The sequence below is a fragment of the Amphiprion ocellaris genome, chromosome 1, assembly GCF_022539595.1.
Source record: "Amphiprion ocellaris isolate individual 3 ecotype Okinawa chromosome 1, ASM2253959v1, whole genome shotgun sequence".
NCBI lineage: Eukaryota > Metazoa > Chordata > Actinopteri > Pomacentridae > Amphiprion > Amphiprion ocellaris.
In genome coordinates, this window is record NC_072766.1 from 9,591,277 (window position 1) to 9,619,128 (window position 27,852).

General features: G+C 39.4%; 1 protein-coding gene across 12 annotated transcripts in view; it reads right to left on the reverse strand.

The window, feature by feature from the left end:
* tjp1a (tight junction protein 1a) overlaps positions 1–25,315 on the reverse strand; it is a 99,036-nt gene extending 73,721 nt beyond the window's left edge. For 6 of the 12 annotated variants that reach the window (XM_023276697.3, XM_023276698.3, XM_023276704.3 and 3 more), the window contains exons 1-2: positions 24,702–25,315; positions 7,506–7,719 (exon numbers count right to left, since the gene is read on the reverse strand). In XM_023276697.3, coding sequence (XP_023132465.1) covers positions 7,506–7,719; positions 24,702–24,793 — 306 coding nt within the window. In that variant the 5' untranslated portion in view covers positions 24,794–25,315. The remainder of the gene's footprint in view (positions 1–7,505; positions 7,720–24,701) is intronic. The other 6 variants (XM_023276709.3, XM_055011087.1, XM_023276705.3 and 3 more) reach the window with 1 other exon arrangement.
* Positions 25,316–27,852: the final 2,537 nt, after the last annotated feature.

Below are 27,852 nucleotides of genomic sequence, written 5' to 3' on the forward strand. Positions count from 1 at the left end.
GTTATGAAAACAATAGTGAAAACACAAAGAATAATATACAACATCCCTGCCTTTGGATAATGTGCTACTGTCAATAATAAAAGCAGCAGTGCTGCCCCTAGAGGCAGGTAAAGACAGAGCAAAGCTGTGGTCTAGGTCACATGTTGTCCACTGATTTCAAGTGCAGATTTCCCTCTATTGCATCATGTATCTACAGACATTATATCTCAAGCTTAATCATGTGTTTGTGTGTGTCTATGTCTGTTTGTGTGGAGAACAATAACACCCTACAGCCAAGACACCTGCTTTAAAAGTTTGGCCTCACAACATGACGCAGACACAAGCATTTTTATACCCACTATCTGTTCTGTGTTCACAATTTGACTTAAACAGTATCAAATATGGAAACTCATTGGTTCTTCCAGCATCAGTGATACGTGCTCAATTTCAACATTTGCTTTTATATATTTAAAAGTCTGTTAGTCTCCAAAGTAGCTGTTGAGCAAAATTCATCTTACAAAACTCAGTAATTTTTGTCTGATATCTGTTATTTTCCCAAACTAATGATGAATATGATGATCCAAGAAGTGCAGTGCTACTGTGGATTTAATTTTATTTGTTCAGACATAACCACGGTTGCTACTGTGATACCATATCCAGCCCAGACACACACGAAGGTGCAGGCACAACACAGACACACACACGTAGCCAGAGGCAGCAGATAATTTTCAGTGGCCTGTTTCCACTCAGGTAAGATAAACGTCTCATATGTGGAATGCAATTTTGTGCTGTTGTGCCTTGAGAACAAGGGATGAAGAGAATGAGTTATAAGGTGTCTGTGGAGGGCTCCTGTCTATCCAGAGAAAATATATTCATCTAATCGGAACATCCTGCACCCCGCTGTCAAACCATTCTCTCATCCCTCATACGGCCCATCCATGTCATAACCTCCACTCCTCCCTCACATTTATCAATCTGTTTTGTAATCTCTCTTTTCCAATCTCTCTGTCAGTTGGTGTTGAGGGTTTGCCATTTCTGGTGTGCAGCCATCAGTGCAACAGATAACTGAGAAGCCTACCTGACCACCCAGTGCACGATGAAGTACTGCATATTCAGCATCCACAGGCAGCTTTCCAACATGTGGAAGCTCGGCATAGCAAATGCTACTTAACTTTGTTCGTCTGAAACAGATTTTTTCCTTTTGGCATTTAATGAGACAATTTCACGAGCAGCAATTGTTTACATGGAGTCCATTCAGTTAAATGCAACTATCTGCTACAAAATGCTTCAGGTTGAGCCCCAGTTTTGGTGTTGGCTACTTGCCACTATGATGGATTTTTATACCTTTAATCAGCTTTTACACACTGGACATCTCAGTGCTTGTGCTACCTGATAAATAGCTTGGTTTCATGTTAAAAGGCTTTTTATTACAAATTCAGACCTGTACATTAGCCAACTGAAAATTCTGCTGGTGATGTGTGACTTGCACTGTCCCACTTTGAACCAGATTTGGAAAACTATAAATCATTGAAAATCATAAAGCCTCACGATTCAAACAGTGCAAACCATTTAAAGACATAAAGACCACAGCAGCAATAGCAATCTATAGCTAATATTGCACTTATTAATTACAGTGTGTGCATAGCAAAACTGCATTTTCTTCCCTTTTTTGCCAAGGCTGATATTTGCTGAATCACTGTGTGCTGGCCATTATTTTCATAAACCATCATTTGAAGTCCACAACAAACTAAATGCTTCCAAGTAAAAAGGGGGGTGATTGTTACAATACTGTACAACACTAACATGAAAAGTAAGCCAAATTAGCATGGGAGATGTGTGATCTGTTTATAGGACCTGACTGAGCCTAGAAATTCTGGCACAGAGTCAGACTCAGACTTTTAGTTTGCGATCACAATAATGCCTGAAGAGTAAACCAACAAAACTGGGTTCAGCAGGAAAACAACAGCAGCAGCCATCTACAGGACCTTTGCTTGCATTTCCTGAATTCTAGAGTTTGTGAGTGCAAAGATGTCACTCTCTCCAAACCAAAGGTATTAATGGTATGGGTTTTGGTTCAAGACATTCCTTTAAAACAACACTGAAACATTTCACATCTAAAATCAAGAGGTGTAACATTTAAACTACTTGATCACGACATATCAACAACAGTGATACTATCAAATTGGACCTCCAACATGGACACAGCCTAATAAATACAGCTTAATGTGGCGCGACAGCGATATGAAGTAGAAGAGGGCTCACACGCCTTTTCCATCGGAAGGGAAAATGGGGAAGAGGGGTAAAATTAATAAATTAAATTTCAATCACATATAAACAGTATTTGAAGGTGGGGTTCGCTGATCAAATCACATTTTAATGGATAAATATATGCACCTGTCCCCAGCTTTGGGATGCGTAATCAAAAATAAAATACTTACTTTAGTGAGTGATTAACACAGAGATGTAGGATTCAAACTTAAAATATATTTTTTCATTTCACTGTGACTTCAATAATCAGTTTAACTTGCCTGAGCTTAATCAAACCTTGACCATACAGGTGAAAGACAAAAAATGAGGTATTCACATAAAGATATTTACTTTGAAATCATTTATTTTGTTCAAACATTTTACTGAAAGTCACTTCTATTTGAAACCTTTCTGTGTCTTATGTGTTTTGTTGTCTTATTTGGATGGACTGTGATAAATTAAAGTCACAGCGTAGCCGGAGCCCAGCGATCAGACGATGTGGTGCCACACGGATCTTAACAAAACACTGTGTACTTTCAGCTCAAGGTCTCTGCATATCAGGTCACACTGCACACTTCACAGAAACACACATGCCTACACACATCTATCTAACCAATACCAGAGCTGTAAGGAATCAATCCTTTCCTGCACACTGAAGTGTACTTTGGCAGCTTATTTGCATCAGAAGAGAAATAAAAGAGCTAGTGGTCTGTATTGAATAAATAATAGCTTAATCCCCAGATGAGTTCACCCAGTTTAACCACAGACTTTTCACATTCTCTTCTCTATAGCCTTCACGGTGCAGTTTTTTCATCGCACAAAAATAGCTGCAAGTGAAAGAAAGAAAACACTGCATTATGAAGTAGATCATTTCTTCCATCTATTATTCATACTTCAGAGTTACACTCATGGACATCTTATGGTGGTCCACAGCACGGCCAGAGACTGGAAGCTAATGTATTTGTGAACATGCTCTGAAAAGCCGATACTGATGCACAGAACACGAAGTCAGTGAGACGAAATAGATACTGAGGTCTTTATTTAGTCTGCATCCACTATACTCTTGATGTAAACACGGAGGTGAAATTGAGAATGCATGCTTGAGAGTCATATACAAACTTAGCTCAGCTAAAAATTGCATAGAGTAAAACATATATGTTACTATTTACAGTATCGTTTCAGCAGAAAGAGAGTGAGGCTGAATAGACTGAGAAAAGAGAAGTTCACTTTAATTCACAGGTCCTCTGGAGGCTGCGTTTGAAGACTATCTTTGCTGATGGATGGTCTTTAAAGACAAAACTGTGAAGCATCACTTTGACTCTGACTCACTGTACGACTCTGGCTTTCCTACAGTGATGCCTGAAATACTTTCTGCAGTAGTCACATCAGTGTATGTTTCGAATTCAATGTTTGCTGACGGATTAGAAAATGTACGGTTTGTACAAGAATAAATAACAGCTAAATAGGCTGTGAGATAAATTTCTTTGACTGCTCAAGTTTAAAATAACAAAAACAACTGAAAAATCAAAACAACTGCTTATATCTATGTTGATTGTGCAATGTGCCATTTTGAAGATCAAAACAGCTGTGACTTTATTTGTAGCTATTATAATCACCAAGGTCCCGATGAAGAAAATTTAGGTGTTTACTGTTGATTTCACAGCCCATAATGACTACTGTGGTTCTCTTGGCTCTTGCGTAGTTAATGGGCAAGGCATTTTGACTAGTCATTAGTGGAAAAAGCACAGACACTGCATAGTTACTAATGACTTAATGATGACCCCGACACTGAAGCAGGAAAATGGGATTCAGCCATTTTCTATTTTATTACTGCAGCTATGTTTTTCTTACTGTGACACAAAAATTTTCCCTTATCTATATCTGCATGGCAGTGTTGGTACTATTTAGAAATAAGCACTCACAACAATAGCTGTGCAATTCCATTTTGAAACTGCAGTGTACCGACAACAGTCTCAAAACTACAGATTTAGACTTTCAGGGTTTCTTTTGTAACAAACCTAAGGAACCGAACCTGTCAGCATGCAGAGTGGGGCTTTCCATGTCATTATGTTTCTTCAGAATCGATGTGTGGTTAGAACGTGTCCGGCTGAATTACTCCGATATTACAACCTGCTATTGTGTAGTGTAGAGTAGTTTGACAGTGTTGGAACAGAGTTGCAGGTGAGCTGGTGTGCCTGAGCTACAATGACTTGTGAAGGGTTGGGTGACAGAGCGAGCTCATTATTATTTAAATATGATGATAATATTTACATGAGATGTGATGTGATTAGTATTACATAGTTGACCAGCTATAGTAATAATAACATGTTTCTGTTAAGATGTTGGTGGTAGCTCTGCACTGGAAGTGTCAGCGCTAACATTAGTGTCACAGACTGACAGTGCAACCTCCCACTTCAGAGGTTTGAAGGAGATACGCAAGTTTAAAACAATATAATAATATATTGCTGCACATTTAAGTTTAACTATGATGTTTCACCAATGCCCCTTTTAATTTCCAGCCATCTGTTTGTTTCCTCTCTACTAGTCCCTTTCCAGCCAGTGATTTATCCCCCAAAATCTCCTCTCTGTGTATCAAAGTTACGTCTTTAGATGTTCTGGCCATGAAAATAGTCGCTTTAAGCAATTAAATGACTTAAATGGATCTCTTTGATTATTACTGTGAGATGAATTTTCTGTAAGAAATGCCTTTACCTAATAGCTTAATTTCTCCAACTAATTTGAAAAAAGCAGCATAATATAAGCTCATCCAGAAGCAACTGTATTATATTATGTCATTCTAAACTGTTTAAGTTAGTGCTTTGTATAGAAATCCTACCTAAACCTTCCTGAAACCTTTGCTCAGAATGTTAGCATTTCTCTATAACATCACATTTTAATGACAAAATAAGAAAAAATCTACTCAAGATTCACAAAGTTTGGTGTTTTTGTTTGAGACAAACACTCAAAATGTCTCTCCCTTCTTCAGAGCTGTGTGGGTGTGGTTTGATGAAATTTGATAGACAGCGCTAGAAACACAAGCAAAAAACCCAATTCTGTCAATATATTTAGATTAGCAAAAACATAAAAACAGGTGACAGCACCTCTTCTTCACCGAGCCCCGCCTGCTTAAAACAGTCAGAACAGTACAGTCAGAAATATTTGATGTAAAATAACCCAAATGCTTATGCAGGAGACCATTACTTATAGAAAAGAGCTGCTTGACTAAATATATCCAGGGTCATTAATTGTCAATCAGTATGTCAACCTACAGGCTTCTAATTAATTTGTAGAATTAAAATCACAATTTATTAATAAAAGACAAAAATTACATATTTCTCTTACATCTTTCAGGCCTATTTTTATCCGTAGAAACAATGCTGCTATAGATGGACAATGCATTCCCCCTTTCTGACCCAAAGAGCGCCACAAGTGCTACAAGTCGTAATTTTTTTAGATGACATAACGGCAAAGTCACAGCTAACTTTCATTCACCATCTGCCTCTACACCTCGAGTACAACCCACCTCTGCTCTTACTTCAATCACGTCTGCAAGGTAAGAAAAAAACAACCTCTGATTTAGGCCAGGCGGCTCACTGCCAAGTATTATGCATCAGAGCACTCAAGGTTGTTTTAAAAATCTATGAGATATTTTCGCCTTTGTCACAAAATTAGAAACTGACAGGAAACTTCATGCCAGCAGTCAATCAAACTGACAAACCCGGTCAAACGCATGGGTGAGAGTGTGTATGTGTGTGTGTTTTTGTTGCATCATTCAGGTTGCCGAGGCCGTGCTGTGTCATTTCTGAGCACGTTCCCGACTGTCTCTCCCACCCTGCGACTTCCTCTGTCCACCTTCAACCCTCCTTCACATCAATAATGGAATAACTCGTGCTAACGGCAAACGCTGCGTCTCTTAAACGTAACCTTAATGAGTCCTACTGCTGCTCTGAACGGCAGGTCGTCTGATGTTCAGGGGGAAAAACAATGACTCCTTCCACAACCACACCAGGCAACTCTCAATTAAGCCCATCTAATACACTAAACACCCACACTGAGCATGCAAACACTTCAACATATGCACACACACACCCTGCAGACTGTCAGCACGGAGAGGAAGGACGGGGGCGGATGAGGAAACATCACACTGTGAACATTTATTAAAGGAGACATCTACAGAGGGTCAAGATATAAAGAAAGTGGTGGGGGGGAGAAAGAAAGACATTCAGTAGGGCTGGGCAGCGAGAAAGAGATTTATCTGTGTGTCCACTGTGGTCCCACGCCACAAAAAAACAGCCTTACCAAGCATGCATTAGTAGCAGGTTGGCATGCTTTTACATCATAAACCGTTGGTTGCTTTCCCAAATACCAAACTGCCCACATCACTCATAAACACGCACACACGCACACACGCACAAGTACACATGAGTTGACTAGTGGACAGAGTGGGCCAAACGCAGTTCTCAGCTCAATGGACAATCCCAGAGTTAGGAAGGGTTTTTAGGTCCAAGCAGCTTACCCAATCATTTATCAGATTAATACTTTTCATGAGAATAAAACAGTCATAGAGAGAGACATATGAAATGTGTTAAACTGTGCTCATCTGAAAACCAAAGAAATATTGCATAACCAAAGGTCATCCTGTGCATGTTTGTTTGTGTGTTTGTTTGTGTGTGTGCATGTGTGTGCGTGTGTGCATTTGTATTAGTGCTGCAGCTTGTGTAAATGTTAAATCTGAATGAAACCATTAGGATAAATAAAAATGTGTTTGGACTTCTTGGACGTGCAGGCGCCACTGAAACCACATTAACTGTAATTTAGCAAGTGTAGTCACAGCTTATATTTAATGTAAGGCTGTGATGTATCATTACAGGGGCAATACAAAGAAAAAAAGAATGTTGTTTATAGAGTTCTTTGCAGTTCCTGAATGCTATTATTTTCAATGAGTGGGTGTAATAAATAATTTTCCTTCAACATATTTCTGCTGCTGTAATAAGACAGCACAGGAAATCAAAATGAATTCTACAGCTTCTAATTATTTTGTCATTTTAACCACAAAATTCATGCATTTGATAGTTCCAGCTTCCTACAATTTAAGATTGTATCTGTCAGTGTAAACAGGGTAGAATTAAAAGAGGTCACATTGGAATGGAGCCTACTGAGTACAAAAATAACCAACACATGGATCTATAATGAAAATTCTGAGTAGTTGCACTCTTAGTGTTGTGAACTCAGTTCTTCTATTGTGTCCGGACATGTTAAGTTGTTGTGAAGTGTCTTACATTGGAGTCAAGCAGATCGAGGCTGTCCAGGCTCTTGCTGCGGTGAATGCGGCCTTTGATACGACGCAGAGAAGGTTTCCCCTGGCTCATGGGCAGCGAGAGGGTGGAGGTGGCAGGCATTGCCATAGCACCAGCGCCACCAGTAGCACCTATAGGCCCATCTGAACAACCAGGAGCACCTGAGGGGGATGTTTCTCCATCTTGCGGGGTCACCCTACAGCAGAAAGACAAAAAAATGCATATTCACTGTAATTCAGGCAACAATTGTGAGGTCGGCAAGGTATAAAGGGTGCAGGATTCCTCTGTGATGGCAGCACTGAAACATTTAGCCACAGCCACACTTTTCCTGTCCAATGAGATGAACAGGCACTTTAGTAAAAACCATGCAGGAAACCTACTTACCTATTTCCACAGACAAGAAATATCTTTGTAGAAATGTATCTGTGTTTACTAGGTTTCTCTTTCCTTAGTCAAACCCATACAGACATCACAATACCACAGAGAGTTGACAAAAATCAGCTGCATTAATAAGTATGAATAAAATATCAACAACTGGTCTGTTTTGATTCAGTCTTGCTGCTCATCTGTGCCATTTTCAGCATCATGTGCTTCTTACCCAGCACCAAATGAGACACAGTGAGATAGCCGGCCAACATAGTGGAGCACTTAGCAGCTAAAAAGCAGCATATTTCCTTTGGGAGTTGATAGAGACCTAAACGGAGTCAAGAAGGGCACAAACTAATTATAAAGGAATGTTATTGTTGCTCTGTGTCTGCTTATTTGGTTTACAGGCAACAGTTGCTAACATTTTGACAGATCAATATTACATCCATCCATCCATCCATTATCTATACACCGCTTAATCCTCATTAGGGTCGCGGGGGGGGCTGGAGTCTATCCCAGCTGACTCGGGCGAAGGCAGGGGACACCCTGGACAGATCGCCAGTCTGTCGCAGGGCTACATATATAGACAAACAAGCACTCTCACATTCACACCTACGGGCAATTTAGAGTAATCAATTAACCTCAGCATATTTTTGGACTGTGGGAGGAAGCCGGAGTACCCGGAGAAAACCCACGCATGCACAGGGAGAACATGCAAACTCCATGCAGAAAGATCCCGGGAAAGCCGGGACGCGAACCAGGGACCTTCTCGCTGCAAGGCGAAAGTGCTAACCACCACGCCACTGTGCAGCCATCAATATTACAAGTTGAACAATATGTCAAAAGCTATGCAATGGACTGGCAACCTGTCCAGTATATATCCTGCTTCCTGCCTGGTGCCAGCTGGGAGAGATTTCAACCACCTACGACCCTCTACAAAATAAAGCGGATTTCGGTGGATGGATAGATGAAAAACACATCAAAGTTGTGGAACTACTTCCCCTCAAAAAGAAAATAAAGCAAGTTCATGCACATACAAATACACAGTACCTCCCTTGAATTCACCTGTTAGATTTCATTTTAACTTTTATGAGATACAACTTGTAACCAAATGAACAGCTTTTGGTTTCACAGTCATGACACAGCTGGCACAGTTGCCCCACATTAATAGATAGTACAAGCATATCTAAGACTTCTGGGTATGTCTTAAAATCTTGAATGTTTCTGATGTCGCATAGCTTGTGGGCTCAACAACTTGACGTAACCACATCCATTAAATACCACGCAGTTCACAATGAAGACGATTTCTCCAAAGAGCAAACCACACTACCCACAGTGCTACCAGGAACTGCTGCATCTGAGGGAAAACACAAAGATGCCTGGAGGGTCAAAGTGACATAACTTTCCTCTTGCTGTCTTTACTTTTTAAAGGACATCCTCTCCTGTTGGCTGTAGCAAGTGTGAATAATTGGGCTGAATGTCAGTGGGTAGCCTGCAGATGGAGACTAGGTACGGAGCATCCACTTGTCTTCTGTTATTAAGCCACAATGGAGCTGCTTTGCCTCTTACATGCATGGCTGAGAAGGGAGGGGAATTCCAAGGTAGTTTAAGGTGAATTCAGACCATTTTCAACCTCCTGCCATAAAAGAAAAATCTTTCAAAGTTCCTCAAAGAGTAAAATGCTGTGAAATTTGTAACCCTACATACATGTGGTTTGTAACTATGAGAAACAGTAGTCAACATATGCCACACACTGTTTGTTAAGTACGCTCATTTTATACAACAAACTCAATGTAGCTGGCTAGAAATAAAACAATTACTCAGTTTAACATATAAGACAGAATAGAGATACACGGGAAGCACAAGAGATAGGAAATGACATAAAGACTGGACGTAGGCATCACAGCACCATCCACTGGATTGAATACTACCATCCTAAAGCCTGAAGTTTGGAATTTGGTTGTTGGCATCTTCTTTTTTTTTAAAGAAGGTGTCGGAGAGAGGGGTGGATCGGAAGAAAATCACACTTTCCATATAGTATAAACTTGTCAGGCACAAGGTATATAAGCACTAAAGCATAACCTGCTCTACTGTCTAATTTACTCTAAGTGGGACAATAATTTGGAAAATGAACATAATGCTATGTTGAACTAGACTTGAAACTAGCGATTGAGACTATAAATTAATTGACGCAGTGTTTACTTAGGTCATAAATTAAATGAAAAATAAGATTGATTTATGATAGACCTCTCAACTTCTGTTTGCAGCGAAGGAAAGAATGAAAGAATGAAGGTTAAGGCGAAACTGCATTGCCTTCACTTTTCAGACACTCTTGGTATGTACTTTGGGTTATCAGGACACCCCTTTTTATGGTTTTCACTTTTTTACAACACTATAAATAAAACATCTTTGGAGTAGCTGCAAAACTGTGGCGGGCATTTTTCACTGTGTTCTGACAGAGGAAACTATAGTCAGTCTGTAACATAATCTGCAGATTAATCATTAATGAAAAAATCATTAGCTACAATGCTTCATGACCTATGGAAGACAATATTGATTATATGTTTATAAGTCATAAATCAAAGGTTTGTACCAAAGTATTACACAGTGTTAGAGTTGACATTGTGACAGTCTTAAGTGAAAAAAAACAAACAACAACCTATTGACAGTCTGTCAGTCTCTCAGCATGGAACTCATTCAGAGGTTTTGATGTAAAAACAACTGATCTGACACATTCAACAGGTGACTATGTGACAAAAACAAGCAAAAGATGGTGGCAACACATACAAAGATGTGGGAATGCTGTAATCTATCCAGTCCTTTCAAAGGTCCTTTTACACAGAGTCTGGTTTTAGGGAAATGCCATTTGAACACACAAGGGAACTAACAACAAATTCATATAATATTACTCAAATTTCACAGAAATTAGGCATTTTTTTTTACTTGCTTCGTGGTTGATGTCCCCTCTCTCTTTTAATTAGAAAAAATAGGTTCGGAGAATCGAAACAAGCAAGAGCAACATAACATTGATGGCTAATCACCAATCATCAATCATCAAAAAATATATATAATGGGCTTTGTAATTTTAATGCTGTTTATTCATTATACATTGTATATTAAAAGGCCTCAATGAGTCCAGTGTTGTTCCAGACAATACAGTCCAATAATGCTGTCCACCTGTGACTGATCATTTGTTCCAGTATTGTCACAGCTTGTACAGTAAGCACTTTTCACTCGCATTTAAACCTGCAGCTCCGTCAATACATGTCACCTTTGCTTTTATGTCCACTAAAGGGAATGGATTTCAAAATGTGTCTATTGATAGAAGGTTCAATAAAGACAACAGAAAGAGTGTTTCAGTTACAACCTCACACTTAGCCAGTCAAACCTGTAGGCCAACTTACCGCGTATTCAATTAAATATACATATATTCTGCTTTTCACATTTTCCCATTCCTTTGTCTGCAGCACAGTTTTGATGTGTAAAAGCAAAAAACTCAAGGCAGATCAATAGCAGCACAGTGTACGATAGCTGCATAGTGCCTCAGCAGAATACTTCTTAGTTAAGACGAACAGCTTGGAGGCCTGTTTTGTATCGACTGTGATTCATACCAAACGATGATGCTGTTGATCCATAATAGACGTGATGATTTACTACCTCGATTCCACGGAAAAAAACAGTGCCAAAGCATGTGGTAGACACTGTGCCCTGTTGTACCTCTATCCTTTCAAAGAGGATGACAAGCAACAGAATGTAGTAACAAAAATATTATTATTCTTAAATACTTAAAAAAAATGGGAGTAAGATTAGTCAAATGGAAATTCTACATCTTTACAAGACTTAACAAGTTCTCAAAAAGTTCTTCAAGGTTGTCTTTAGTGCACAGAGGTGCTTCAAGCCAAATGCTAACCTCAGCGTGAATGTTCATAATGACAATGCTAACATGCTGGTGTTCAGCAGGTACATTTTTTGGCATGTTGATCATCTTACCTTAGCATGTTAGCTTGCTAATATTTTCTACTTAGCGCTACACACAAAGAAAACACAGTGAACACTGAGGAATTATTAAAGCTGTTACAATTTACCATGCAAGGTGTCTTTGCAAAATTTCATTGCAAATCATCAACTAGCTGTTGAAATTGTTCAGTTTTGACCAAAGGAATGCTCTGACTAGCCATAGTCCAAATTCTAAGTTGTAAGCAGTTCTGAAATTATATTTACCATTTTCTTTGAAATTTCAGGCAGGTATGGATAGAATGTTGCCAAAAATGGTTGCTGCAAGGTATTGTATCTTTCAGTCTCAGTTCAAGAGTGCAACAGTATCCATGTATTTTGTGCCTTTCAGTCCCTGTCCTCTGCTGTGACCTGTACCTGATGCAGCCAGGACACAGAGTCTAGAGAAGCCCAGTTTCTGTCACTGTAATCCCAGAGTTACCTTTACAGAGGGATTTTACTCACACGTTGAGCAACACCTTATGAAGCTCTATAGGTTTAACAACCCCATTTCTTAGAATGAAGTGATAGGGACTGTATCTGGGTGATGATTTAAAATCCACAGGTCAATCTGCTAATCCCACACTAAAGCCCTTTTCAGACGTGATACATAACATTGCTGGCTTCAATCTATTCAAGTGGCGGGATTCTATCATTCAGACAGAAGTCACCTTTATGGTAATGTTCTTCACAGCTTCATTCAGACAATAACAGAGAGATAAACGGTATGTACGAGATATTTGACATATGCCTGAGGTTGGAAAGTGCTACAAGTGACATACAATGCATGAGGTCATGTCACCCACTATACATGATAACACTGTACTTCAGTATGCCTGTCCATTAATACAGCTGCATGCAGTTCAGATTTGTGGTAGGTAAATGGTCCGACCTTGTAAGATTGCTGTTGTAACATTTTGGGAAAAGTGATCAGACATGAAGCCAACACATTCAGATGCCGTCAGATTAATAAAACCGAGTGAATGTCTAAAAGATGCTTAATAAATAACATCACAGATGAGAAACAGGAGAACTGACAAATCTGGACTATTTGGCTCAAGGATGCAATGCATCAGTGCTTCCGTGACACTGTGTTTTATAATATGAATATGGTGCTAAATTATAAAGAATGACTGTCACTTGTAATAACACTTTGCATTTAGTTTAGTTTTTGCACGATATCAGTCCAGTTCTGCATTACACTGGGAAAAAAAATACATATACCAGACACTGGCCAGGAAAAACTGATCAAAATAAAAATAAATTGATTCATAATTGTTGAGTAATTTAAGAAAAAAAACATTTTGTGACACAACACAGACTAAAAGTCTATTGCAAGATTACACTACGTTTTAGCATGGCAGTGATTAAAGACTATTTGACTCACGATGGACAGTTTTAACTAAAAAAGTAATGTAGGGAACTGCAAACAGACTTTTATGAGTAAAATCAATGAAGTTGCCCTTTAAAGAGGGTTATTTTACCCTTTGTTTTTCTTTGTATTTTACAGCTAATGAACTAAGCTGCACACTTTATACGCAATCCACCCGCATACTGGATGTACAAAAAGTCAAAAACCATGTTTGTTCATTTTCTGATCCAAACAAGTAGCATAAACAGGGTATAAATACAACTATGCAGAACACCAGAAGGACCAGAAGCATGACTTCTCACTTGCTGCTGGCCTGTGAATGATTTATCATCAGTGATGCTGCAGGATTTTAGGAGGATATATTGAGCCATGCAAGCCAGTGGATTAGACACAGTCTGGCTGTTTGTGCAGACAGAAGTTAGATTCACTTTTCACTGCCTCTGGAAAAATATGGAGAAACTCACAAACAAGCTGGAGTGCGCTCATAAAGTGTATCTAAAGTGTTCCCTTCGGTGCAAACAACAGACAATGTGAGAATCTTACAGCAGAAAAATAGAGAAATAACAAGACACATTAAGCACTAACTGCAGCGCGAGGTGAAATTTATTAATATTTCATGAGACTTCAGCTCAAAATAGAGTATCTCCCCCCTGCCCTGGATTTAAGAGATCACTGGCAAAGCTTTAGAGATTACCTCATCCCAGAATCCCAGCAATGTATAAATGTTAATTGTAGAAAATATATTAGATGATTCATTGATTAATGTATCAGCAGTGAAGTGTTCATTTAGAGCTAGATACAGAAACACAATTAAATGGCATTGGATAAAATGAGCATGTGAATCCCAAAACATAATGAAAAGTGGCATTTGCTATTGCACTTTTGAGCTACCACTGCAAGAGAACATCAGTAAAACACATTAAAGACAAAATTTGACCTTGGAAACAGTAGTCAAAAGAACACTCTTGACAAAGCTTCTATCTAGCAGCCGTGCAGGAGCTATCAATCATTTCACTTAATCTATAATTTCATCAGCAGTTGGAGTTTGCCCACTTGTCTTTAACGTGGGCAAACATAGACGTCTGACATCAAGGGCTGAGGTTCATATAAGGGTGATCATGGGATATGATCAAAACATCCACAACTGTGACTCAGCGGACTTTGTGGTGACGCTCAACCATTGTTTTCAAGGTCAAACAATAACTCTGACCATCAGCTTTAGAGGCAGTAAGTATAGGAAGTCCACAAGGCCTTCAGAAATAATAGAAATGTGAATCTGCACAGGTCCATGACAGCCGATCAAACCCATTTGCTGATGAGAATCATGTTTAATGATTCAAAGTTTCAAAACAGCCACTACAAGAACATTGCATTCTCATAATTAAAGGTGGTGTCAGACAGAGAGACGTTGCAACAGCTTGCTCGCGGTGCCGTGGAGAAGGAGTGCGGCTGCTGCTCCTGTGAACATGAGTGTTTATGACAGCTTAACTTTTTAAATACACTGTCATGGCTCACTGTGTCACCATGGCAACCACAAAAACCACGGAGAGAGACTTGATACAAGAGCTGATTTTACGGGTATTTGTTTACAGAGTTCCTACTTCCCACAGAACGATCAGTGAAGACAAACTACATTGGAGTAACAGCAGCTTCAAAGTGTTCTGGGTCACTAAAAATGTTGATGATACTAATCTTAAAAACATCTGTAATAATATTCATATACAACAAGGCAATTCTGCAGTTTAGGCACATGATCAAATTATGCTATGTTGATGTATAAAACCATGTAAAAAGAGCAGAACAATACACTTATGTGTCACTAGTCTGTAGTTATGGCCCATTGCTTCGACTTCCACGACAGAATAATAGTGTGACATACAGCGTGGTTAGAGGCTTTAAAAATACATTATTACCTTAAATATTCAAGTATGTTATTTTAGGTACCAGTACCTACAACATCTGAGCTGCTATTGCAAATCAATCAGAACAGAAAACGTGAAATTAACATCAGTGTAAAGTCTAATGTCAAGATGTTTTTCACTTGATGACATTGAAGCAACATTCTTTTATCAAAACACTGTTTTCAAGGTAAAATAAATCAACCTTCAAGGTCATATTTCCTATTCTATGCAGTATAGTGTATGCAACAATTACCCAAACACATTTTAATGTCAGTCTTTGAATGCATGCAGTGCTGTAAAAAGATTAAAAGTCAAAAATTAAACATTAATAGGTCTTACTCATCAATTACCTTCATACTAAGTGCAGTAAACCAAAAAAAATTAAATAAATATTTGCCGTGACCACTGTTTATCCTTAAAGCAGCACCAGTGCACAAGTAAACTTATGCATATATTTTCAGAATTTAGGCTGACTGAGTGTCTTCTGTCTCTTTGTGTAATCCCAAACTGACTCCTAAAATCAGGACTCTGTGGGAGCCTCACCATCTGCTGCAGGACACCTGCGTTCTTCTTGTTGTCGAAGACAGATCATCATGACTCTTGGATGTTGCCATCTAATTACAGACCACCCCCGACGATATTGTGTGATGGAGAAACAACTGTTATTAAACCCTTAAAATACTTTTTTGAACTCGTAGTAACTATTTATTTGTAACTGGCATCTTCCATGGGTGTAAAAGAGCACTACCGAGCTACAGCCACCTGTTAGCTCAGAGTTATTACGGTATGACAGGTCTTCAGACGGAGAGCACTTTGCAGGGCGACTGGTTTTGCTTAGTGAGGACTACAGGGACAAAAGCAGGTGTGTCTCATCCTGTTCTGACAGTTCCACCTAAGCAGTAAAGCTCCCAGTGTCACACACACACTACAGGTATAATCTCATTACGGATTCCCTGTCAAATCTTTGTACAACTACAGGGAAATGTCTCACTGCTTTATCTTCATCAACAACACACTGCGCTCAAACCAAAAAGTTAAACAGAGTCCTTGGATATATTTGCATCCAGGGATTTATCTTTGTTCATATTCTCACTGGACAACACTGGTGCACCCAAAATAGCTCCACTGACTTTTCCTCTCTCCATTTATATTCCCAGACCTTTTTCAAAGAAGCTTTTACCCAGCCAGTGTGTTTTATTGTCCAGATAAAAATAAACACTTACCAGGGCCTCTATTGCACAGGTGGGACAAATAAAAGTTGGGGCAAAGAGACAAAGAAGTCGAGACTAAGGGAGACAGGTGAACAAAGCATGAAGCAACAAGGTGCTGGGAGGCAGAGGTTGATGAAAAGGGCTTAAAGGGAGAACGACCATAATGCAAAGGGACAAAAGACAGAGGGACACTGTCAGTGCATGGCTCAGAGGTCGCCCCGACTGCTTCGTAATGCCTGACTGTTCAGCTGGAAGTGATGGCAGCCGATGAACATGCATCATTTTGCTTCTGGGTCCCCCTCCTACTTCAGGGGACAAGTGGTGACAAGAGGTGCATGACGCATCCTACTTGATCTAGATAACCCCGACGACCCCCCCTAACAGAAAGAATGAAACAAATGACTAATATGTTGGACGGCTAAAATCATCCTTGAAAAAATTCTGAGGAGAAAGAACACACATGTCCAAGGCTGCTGTTTACTAGTTGGAGTCTGTAAGCCCTTTGACAGCCACCTGGGAAGAGGAGGACGACGAAGCTGAAAAGCTGTGGTGGGATCAAAACTCTGATTAGGCCAGACAGGCCTGACAGATGGACAGACCAGATTAGGCATATAGACGTGTATCAAACAAGGCAGGACAACGGTCATGTCCGAATGTTGTCTGACCCCTGCTGAGTGAAGGGTAGCAAGCAGGTCAATGGCTGATTTTGAAAAGACACAAGCATGAGTTTGCAAGTTTAGGCTAGATATGGTATTTCAGCTCAGTAACTATAAGTAATACACAGTGTGCTTAAATTACTGTTGTGTGTTTTTGAAAACAATTTTCTTTGATTGATTTGATGTTTGATGTCAGTGTGCTGACAACATCAACTTACAGAGACATGAAATGTTATTTCAGTCAACTAATCTATAACAGTGGCTCACCTAACTTTACTGTCATGTCATTATTATAGCTTCTTAGTGTGGCAGAGACCCTTAAAATAACACGGGAAAGTCTCTTTTACTGACACAACAAAGTGTTTGAGGAAATAGCTGCAACTTTATCAGTTCAAAGAAGCTACCATATTTTTATCCTGTTCAAAAAATCCATGTCTCATTATTGTTTTGGGGGTGTTAAATTAAAAACAGTTCTTTTGGTAAGTACAAAGATAACGCAAAACTAATTTAAAGTCATATGAATATCCAGAAATAGAAGGTGATTGTATATGTGTAGTCCCACATTTTTGATTGGTCAGTTTCAATCTGTAACAGACGACACAGATTTAAAAAATAGGGATAATAACTAAGGTTTAAACACTATTGCAAAACCTCTATTACTCTACAGTATAATGTTGTTGCATCATGTTAAGAAAAATGAAATGACTCAATTATGTAACATTAGAAACTGTGAATGTTTACAGATGGATATAAATATACTAAGCAGAGGAAAAGGAGGAGAAAGAAAAAAAATTGGATCTCTGTCAGACAAAACTGGACTCCCTCTGCTGTGTCCTTCTCTGTTTGTGGGACGGCAGTGATGGATTCCATCTTGTCAGTCCCCTGTGAGCCATCGTGACAGTCAAGAGCCACCAGAGGCCGAGAACGTGTGACTCACAGATTCTAAAAGTCATCGCTGCTCCGCCACTGACTCTGACTGGAGACAATGAGTCTCTGATAGGACTCTGTTAACATCACAGCCGCCAACAGGCTCCTTGAGCAGTGATTACCAGATCCTAATTTAGGCTCCGCATTACATGAATGGAGACCTGCACTGTGTCACAACCACAATCACAGTTAATGAGGAGAGTTCTCGTTTTATATCACTGGTTACTTCACTATTAAGGCATCTAAGGAAAGAGCAAAACCTTGAAATGCACGGCGGTACATTTGCAGGCTGCTGTAACAGGGAGGTAGAGATAGCTCAGTATGGTATGCATCTTATCAGCTAAATATGGTTGTATATTATTCTAAATATTTCAGTACTGGTGCCATTACAGGGTTTTTCCTGGCTTACAATGGGACTCTGATGGGTAACTACACAAAAGCAGTAGATCGGTCCACGTAGACTAAAGAGTCTATTACCCTATTTGAAAGAAATCAATGCATTTTCCTGTTATTTCTGACCACTGAATAGGCACTCTGAATTTTCTTTACATGCTGGCTAAAACCCGTTTGGTGAGAGCAAAAACTTCTTCTATGTATAAAAAAACAAGCAATGCAATACTTAACTCTTGCTAAATATAGATTTTTTTGGATAACATACTGCAGGAGTAAAATAATTTCTACATAAATTGCAGTACAAACTGAGCAAAACTGTATAGTTGATCACGAAGTAAACAAGACTAATAATCTCATCTTACATCAGATTAGTCTGGCAGAGGTTTACATGATATAAAAAATGACATATTCAAATGGTTTTAGCATTAAAAGTGGAGTCTGTGATTTTGGAAATGACTGTTATTTAGCTAGTTAGTATGTTTAGATAGTTAGCATGGGCTGGATTTACTGTCCCTCTTGCCTATCTTGTCTCCCTCGTCTCCCCTCTCCCTCCCTTTCACCTGGTCCCTGAGCACAAACACAAATGTGTGCAGGATGCGGTGGAACAGCATAGTGTGGATCGGTCCGAGCCACTTTTTTCCCCCAATTAAAGAGCCCGGGCTGTGAATTTGACAATAAGAAATTTCAATTAGAATTGCTGACTCTACCTTTGAACATTCAACTGCCATTCAACTAAGCAAAGAATTAAGGAAAAAAGTTAGTTTTTGTTCTGCATTCAAATTAGACCTGAAAAGTTACCACTAAAGGTCCTAACCCATAGGCAAATAAACACACTCACACTGGCACAGACACCCACAAATCTACTCTCACATACACACATATGCACACTAGCAAACACACACCCACAGGATGCTGGGAGAGTGGGAGGGGGTAAGGGGGTGAGCCACGAGTCAATAAACCCTGTGTAATCTGTTCCCTTTAGTGGCATAAACCATCTGAGAGGAGATTACAACCGTTCTGCCAAAGTAAGAACATGCGAGTTCCTAATGGACAGAAACACTGAAACAAACACACAAACACATGTGTGCACCTTCGCACATACTCTGTGAAAGCTGTAGAGACTGGAGAGAAGTATGTACCAAGATTGAAGTCACGACTCGTCTGTTTTTCTAAGATCAGACTTCATGACTAATACAAAAAGGCTTATTTTACTTTAGGGAGAGAGATGCTGAGAGTAACCGAGGGAAAAAAAGACAGTATTTCTGCATGTTTTTCAGAAAAGTACTGATTATCATGACAGGCCCACCTTGGACTTGGGCTCCTGCTGAGGTAAGTAATGCAAGGCGTTGTCAGTTTGTGTGCGATTACGCATCATGGACTCCATGAGAGGAACTGGAAGCGTGGAGGAGGTACAACAGAAGTTGCTGAGTGTGTGTGTGTGTGTTCTGAAGAGCTGGGAGGGAGGACGTGTGGACGGCAAATCAGAGGGCAGTGGGGCCGCTGCATGTGTGTGCACGTGCGTGTGTGATTGTGTGTATGTTGGGGGGAAGGAGGGATGCTGACTTTATGCATCATTAAGCAGTTGGACTAAGAACACCAGGCGGAGCTGTCACTGTAGAGGGGAGCAGAGAAGACATCTGGCACACAATACAGAACGATACACCCACGTGCTAGGAAGAGCCACGACCAGTTTAAACACACATCATCGGGCTAATTATTATTTATGGTTGATCTCAAACTAATTACAGCTCAGTGGCTTTCACAAACCGCTTTGTGTTTTTGTATAATAACAATATGTTTGTCCTATTTTACACTGTGAAGGCAGTCGTAGACTGTAGGGCCTTTGGGGTGTTACTAAGTGATGTTGGGATTTTTATTCAGTCCATTTATCTGTCTATAAGAACACAATACTCAGATTACTACAGCTAAACACCTTAACCAAGTAATCTGACATTAAGGATGTAATCTAATCAAGCATTAATCCATTAACAATGCCATGTTAATCTAGCAGTATATCTGAAAGAAAACAGGCCTGCAGTCAGAACTTAGTGTCATTTTGTTCTTATTCAGCCTGCCTCCAAATACACCCTCACCTCCAACTGGCCAACAGATTCTTAGAATTTTTAGATGTGGCCTTTGAGTGCACGTTTTCAGGTTCAGTTCTTTTATTATGTCCGCCTTTGGCAAGATGGGGCATTATGACAGAGATGAATAAATTCCAGGTGACTTGGTATGAAAGCCACCTTTTGAATGAGCTCTCTAACTACACAATGATCTGCACGCACACACAAGACGTTGGTGTTATTTTCTACATAGTTTGAATAAATTATTGCCTCAGGAACATTATATGGTAAATGGTGAACATATTCACTAATAATCACTAAGCCGGCATGAAAATGTAGCAGTTAAAATGTATTCAAAATGATGAAGAGTTAATTATTTTGTGAATGTTTATTGCATTGTCAGTACAATGAACTGTTCTCTAAAGATGATGGATGGATGGAAGAAGATTTTTAATCACGGGGGTGTTTTGGAAGATCGTAAAACCATCTGGCGCACAACCGCCGCCTCATCTATACTCCTCATCTGCTGGCAGGAAAAAAGTAATTTCTCCATTCTGTCTCCTTGTTTCCTCTAAGGAACAACTACATCAGCTCCCATTACCTGAGAGCAAGGGAGTCAGTTCTTAATCATCTTGCTCCTTCAGGAGGAGGATTTTTTCTGCCTTATGTCCTTCACCTACAACTTGAAAGATCAACCGTATGACATGAATGGAAGGTACACACAGTGCAGACGGTGTACTGACATTTTCACCTCATTCAGTTTAACTACTTTAAGTTCAAGCCACACTTGATTTCGAACTTTTGTGTCTACACATACAGATGTATAGACACAGTCTACACATGAGAGCACTCAACAATCCCCATTTTATCTTATCATGTCATCAAGGTGTAAACTGCTCAGCCTGGTTTCTTTTGGTGTTTTCACCCTATGTGTCACAAAGGTCAAAGAGTTAACTGAGTCCAAAGTAGTGCATTAGAAAAGAACTGCATGTCTAGCAATGATGAACTGCAACTACAAAACTAAACTACTTCTACACTGTAAAAAATGTACGTTATTTTCCATGTTTTGACTTGAAATTTTCAACTAGTTATCATTATTCTTCAGATTTTTTCTGTTTTATTAAATTTCTGAAAATGATACATTAAATGACATCCATTGAATTACCTTAAATCAATAAAAATTTCAATAAATTGTAAATTATATCCACACAAAACATCTATAAAACATCATATTTCCATAGATAATGTGTTTTTCTTTCTTTACTAAACAATTTACCTAAATGAAATGTGCCCAAATTATCAGTATTTTACTGATATTAGCAGCTATTTTTGAAGAAAATACATACAGTGAGAGAAAATTAACAAAAACAATAATAACTATTATTTTTTATGTTATTACCAGCATAATTACATTGAAAAATTGTTAAAATATTAGATATACAATACCATTCAAAAGTTTGGGGTCACTCAGACAATTTCATGTTTTCCATGAAAACTCCCATTTTGATTCATGTGCTAACATAATTGCACAAAGGTTTTCTAATCATCAATTAGCCTTTCAACATGATTAGCTAACACAATGTAGCATTAAAACACAGGAGTGATGGTTGCTGGAAATGTTCCTCTGTACCCCTATGGAGATATTCCATTAAAAATCAGTCGTTTCCAGCTAGAATTGTCATTTACCACATTAACAATGTCTAGACTGTTTTTCTGAATATTTCTAAGTGACCCCAAACTTTTGAAGGGTAGTGTATATAAAACAGTCATTTTCATCAGGTGGTTTATAAAAAAAAAAAAATGGGTTGATAGATGAGTGGACAAATTGATGACACTGAAGTCCTTCACATTCTTACTTCCTAAGTTCCCTAAACATTAGCTCAACAGTTACCACACATCTGGATTTGCACTTAGCTATCAAACAACTCACTTCAGCCTCAATTATCAGTTAAATGGTCCAAACTGAGATCTTGCAAATGCCCGACACTACTCAGTAATACCTCAGCCTTCTCAGTAAGTGACTTAGTTGTGTGCGTGCGAGCCTATGGACTCTGTGCACTGACTTCACTCTGAATAAAGACAGAAATGGCATGCAAGTGACTGCATGGGGTGACTCCATGAAACGCACACTGCAGATACACGCTGGCTCAGCTTCCGTCCGTTAAAGTGGCTGTCGGAGACGATACAGTAATCCTGTTTTAATGGCCGTGTCCCTTCCCCCACCATGATGTGATGGCCCCAGACATACCACCGCGCCTCTCTTAAGGGAGAAGTGTCAAAACCAAATCACCACTATGTCCTTTGCAACACAGTTGACAGCAGTCACACGAGCTAAGAGGAGAAAACCTATCCTGTTCCCTTGTGAGATAATTTCTGATTCAGTCAAAGTTCTGAAGCCATTTGTTCCTATATATAGCATGGAGTGCCTTGAAATCAGCTTGGACAGCCATTAAACGACTGTTTTCTGACTGTAAAGTAATGCCAATCTGAAAGGATTGTGCCTCATGCTAAATGTTATCTATGTGGATTACAGGAGAAGGACTGAATGTGCTCATTGTAATAAGATCCTATAATTAGCCTGAACACTACTCTGCTGTGTCATGTTTTTTTGATTTTTCTTTTCTTATTTATGAGGCTCTGAATATCAATTAGCAAAAGGAACAGGCTTAACAGTTTACCTCGATATGACCTGCGGTTTGGTGTTACTATAGCTGGCGGCATCCTGTTAAACAGCCTCTGCCATGCTGTCAAAAGCCAAATCAGGTTAATATGTGCAGCTTGTTCCCTGATACCAACCACCTAATTCACAAAATGGAGCTACAAAGCAATTTGTCGACTAATCGGTTAGTCAAGTGACATGCTAGTAACTAATTGAATTCATCTTTTAAGTGATTCGCGATGAAATATTATCAAAGACTTAATTTTTTGGTATCTAATATAAAGATTCATTACTTTTTTTTATATGCTCTGTGAGCTGTAAATAAAACCAGCTCAATAAATTGACAAGTTTGTTAGATGTGTAAAAGGTCAATAATCCATCACAAGTTTCTAAAACTCAATGCAATGTCTTCAAATGTCTTGTTTTGTCTGATCAACAATCCAAAATCCTGCAAATGTTTAGTTTGCTAGTAAACAGGACAAAAAAAGCAGAGAACCCTTTTACTGTGAGAGCCACAACAAAAGAAATACAACATCCATGCCTAGAAAGGGACTTAAATAACTGACTGACTAAGAAAACATCATAATACCCTGTGCTAATATTGCTGTCAAGTCAATATGTCAAGATTTTACATTGTTTTATTAGATGTTCAACAAAGCAAGCGCACTGAAGAAACCGCCTTTGATTTTGCCAACTTGTGACAGCACATCTTAAAATATTTTCAGGTCATTATATGTTTAGGATATCATCAACAGAAGAGAGATTACAGGATGTGAGCAGAGAGAGAGACAAACAAGAGTTCTGGCCGAACTCCAGCTGTTCCCAAAAACTAAAAAGTGATGTGAAGATAGCAGCTTGAAAACCAGGAACATCTGTAAGTTTAGTGCGTGCATGAGGATACAGGAAGAACCATGATGGACTAGGTGGAAACATTCAAATGAAAACACACGCAACCAATGAGAGGAAACCACTTCTCCTACACATAGTGATCTGAATGCAGGTGGCAAGAAGCTACTGAATAAGTGATGAGTGGAGAAATCAGCCGACATTTTTTTCTACATTAGAAATAGATGTGAGAGAAGAGACATACAGAGGGGGTAAAAAAAAATCTAATTGCACTTAAAAGAGGAGGAAGGAAGGTATGGCAGGTGCAGCAGCTGAAATGATTTCAAAGCTGGACTGTAGCTATGAGGACTGAGCGCTCAGCATTGTTCCGTACTGTTGTTGTGAATACACCTGCTCTGTATTTGTCCGCTTCGCTCCGACCGCTGCATGTGAAACTCAAGCCACGGCAGCGGATCATAACAAACAGCAAAGCGAGAGGAAAAAAACACACAGAGAAAGAGGAGAGCGGAACAGAGCGCACACATATATAAAGAGAGCTACTGAGCAGCTTGGCTAACGTGTCATGGATACAGTTGGAGGCAAAAAGAAAAAAAGAGAGAGAAATGGAGGCAGCTTCTACCGCCAACAGCTGCTCAGCTTTAACTTCACGCGGGTGAAAATAAGGAATAAATGGTGGGGGGAAGCTTTTCGTGACAACAAAGCTAAGAGTCTAATTTTTTAAAAGCTGCTTCCTCCACATGAAAACACCTTTTGCCACACATACACACACCTCTTTCCTCCTCCGTACTCACCACAGCTGTCTCTTAGCGGGGAGGCAGTCTTTGTTGGAGGCTGTCACTCCCATGGCCATCTGCATCACCGTTATATATTTCTGGTACTTCATGTTGTCCTCCTTGACTACTACTGTTGCTACCACTACTACTACTACCACAACAACCGCTGCTGCTACTTCTTCTTCTTCTTCCTCCTCTTCTACTACTTCTAGGAATCCGCGCGCCACAAAAGCGGCACAGGTGAGCGTGCATTCAAATGTCTGCTATTGTCCCCTGGCATCCGCGGCATCTTCCGTGTCAAAAACGCCATTTCCACGTCGGGAGGACCGCTGACGGGGAAAACGTTCCCCGAGGAGCTCACAGAAAGGTACCACGCCGCCGCGACCCATGTCTGCGCTGACTCTCTAATCTCATTAGAGCTCAGAATAGATTGCCTAATCCATTCAGTTTTTAGTCAGGACCGGGTCATTATTGTTGTGGTTCGCCCCTCGCAGCGGCCACTTTTTGTTTTCTCCTTTCTCTCTCTTTCTATTTTTTTGGTGTTGTTGTTGTCTTTATGTGTTTTGGCTCTGTGGAAAGAGTCAAAAAAAAAAAAGAAGAAGAGACAGTCAGAGATAGGATGCAGCGGCGACGGCACCCAAACGTCTGCGAGGTGGATGGAGAGTGCGCGCGTGTTCAACGAGAGAGGGAGGGAGGGAGGGAGGGGTGAGGAGGAGGAGGGAGGAGGAAGCGATGTAAGAGAAAGGGGGGAAGCCTAACTGATGCTCTGAGTGAAATCTCACAGTGGTGAAAACTGGAGATGGAAAAAAAGGCGTTTTTTTTTATTTTTATTTTTTTATTTTTTACATATATATGGGATATTTTGAGTGTTGATGTTTTCTAATATCACTTAAGCAGAATGAAGATAATGTGATGGATGTGGAGATCAGGAAGAGAAAACCAGCAGCAGTCTGGTCATTCAAGGATGAAGAAAAAACAGAAAAATTAAGGTGTAGACACAGCCATAACATTAAAACCGCTAAGGTGAACTGCTGGCATTCATATGCATTCATTTTGAGTCATTTGACATTTGGACACTAGGTTTTTCATTCTTATTGCAATTATACAACACTACTAAGAAAAAAAAACACTGGGAAACAATGGGTCCTGGCATGTACTACCCACCTAAACATTGGTGGGTGGTGGTACATGCTATTTCTGTCATTTTGACACCAGGATTTAAATTTTTACTGAAAATATACATCAATAAGTCACAACAATAAAAGCAGGAACAATATTAAAACCATTTACAATTGTGCTTATCTTGCCACAATGCCACGTTCTGCTGGGAAACCTCAGGTCCTGGCATTGTTGTGGATGTTAGTTGGACATGTGTCACTGATCTAAACATTGGTGGCTGATACATGATATTTCTGTCATTTAAAAATATGACACCAAGACTTTAATTTTTTTACAGAAAATATACATTCATCAGCCACAACATTAAAACTACTGCTAGTTGAAGTGTATGCAACTAATTTTCTGAATGCAATGCTCTTCCAGGAAACCTTGGGTCCTGGTATTCATGTTGATGTTCCTTTGACATGTGTCACCCACCTAAACATTTTTTCGGTGGTATGCTATTTCTGTTACTTGAATTTTGACACCAGGTCTTTGATCTTTACTGCAAATGTACATTAATCATTCACAACAATGAAACCATGGATAGTGCTGATTACTTTTTTGTCACAATGCAACGTTCTGCTGGGAAACATTGAGTCCTGGCATTCATGTGGCTGTTACTTTGACATGTACTGCCTGCCTAAACACTGGTGGGTGCTACATGTTACTTCTATCTCAAATTGTGACACCAAGATTACATTTTTTACTGCAAATGTACACCAAACAATAAAACCATTGACAATACTGGTTACCTTGTCACAATGCAATGTTCTGCTGGGAAACCTTGGGTCTTGGCTTCAATGTGGATGTTACTTTGACATTTACCACCCACCTAAACATTGTTGCAGACTGAGCACACACAGCACTCCCGAATGCCAGCAGCCTTCCTGAGCAGGAAAGATCCACCTCGCAAAATTGCTCAAAAACAGCTGGAGGAACATGACAAAAAGCCCAAGGCGTTGACTCAGCCATCAAACCCCTCAGACCCCAATCTAGTCTGACTCATCGAATGTAGACCCCAGGTATAAAGCTGCCATTAGTTGCTCCTCCCTTTCTGCTATCTGTGTGTTACTGGTTTTGAAATCCTCCACACTATGGGAAACAACAACAAAAACCTCAGACAGTGCTCTCCTCCATGTGTGCAAATGTTCCACCAAAGGAATACAAGGCAAACAAAGAGGTCAGAACATGTAAGGAGAGACTGGCTAAGACAAGCTGAGTTTTAGTGCACTTTTTGTACATACTGTAGTTTCATTTTAATTTTAATATGTATGTGCTTTTTTCTCTGACAATACATGAATTATAGCATACAATATGCAAACCATTAAAGTAGCTGGCCAAGTATGTTTGAGGTTATTTGTAAAACAATGTGAACCAAAGAGCACTGACAGATAAAGGTCAAAATTATTTTTAAAAAAAATACATTAAAAGTACAGTTATGGTACTGTTTCTTAAAAATTACTATTGACTAACATAAGTTACACTTTTTAATACTTCTTCAATATATTGATATACTGATAGTCTCAAAAATTTTGCAGAAGTTCTACTATATTTTTTTCATTTTGTGAATCAGAATCTTGGGCACAAAAAGGATCTTCAACATGAATGTTGATCTGTCTTACTTGGTCTTGTGTTCGAACAACAGACTTGTTTTCATCTCATATGACTACTTACCTTGTTGCTTAAATCTCAATCTCCTTAAGTAGCCACACCGTCCTGCTCTGCAGGTTTGACTCAACGAGGAGTCGAGCCAACATTATCTCACTGGCAGCTCAGTGAAACTGAGCCAAGCAAAGCTAATTAGGGAACAGTCCTGAAAGGACAAAAGTACACAACAAAATTAATCCAGTTAATTTAGCTTATTTGTTATTTATTGTATCATACTTCATAATAATACACAGTATACATGTTTTTAAAAATAACTTTAACAACATTTTGTATACTGATGGATTTTTATGTCAACTGAGACATTACTAAAATTGCAGGACCTCTATAATGTGTTTTTTTT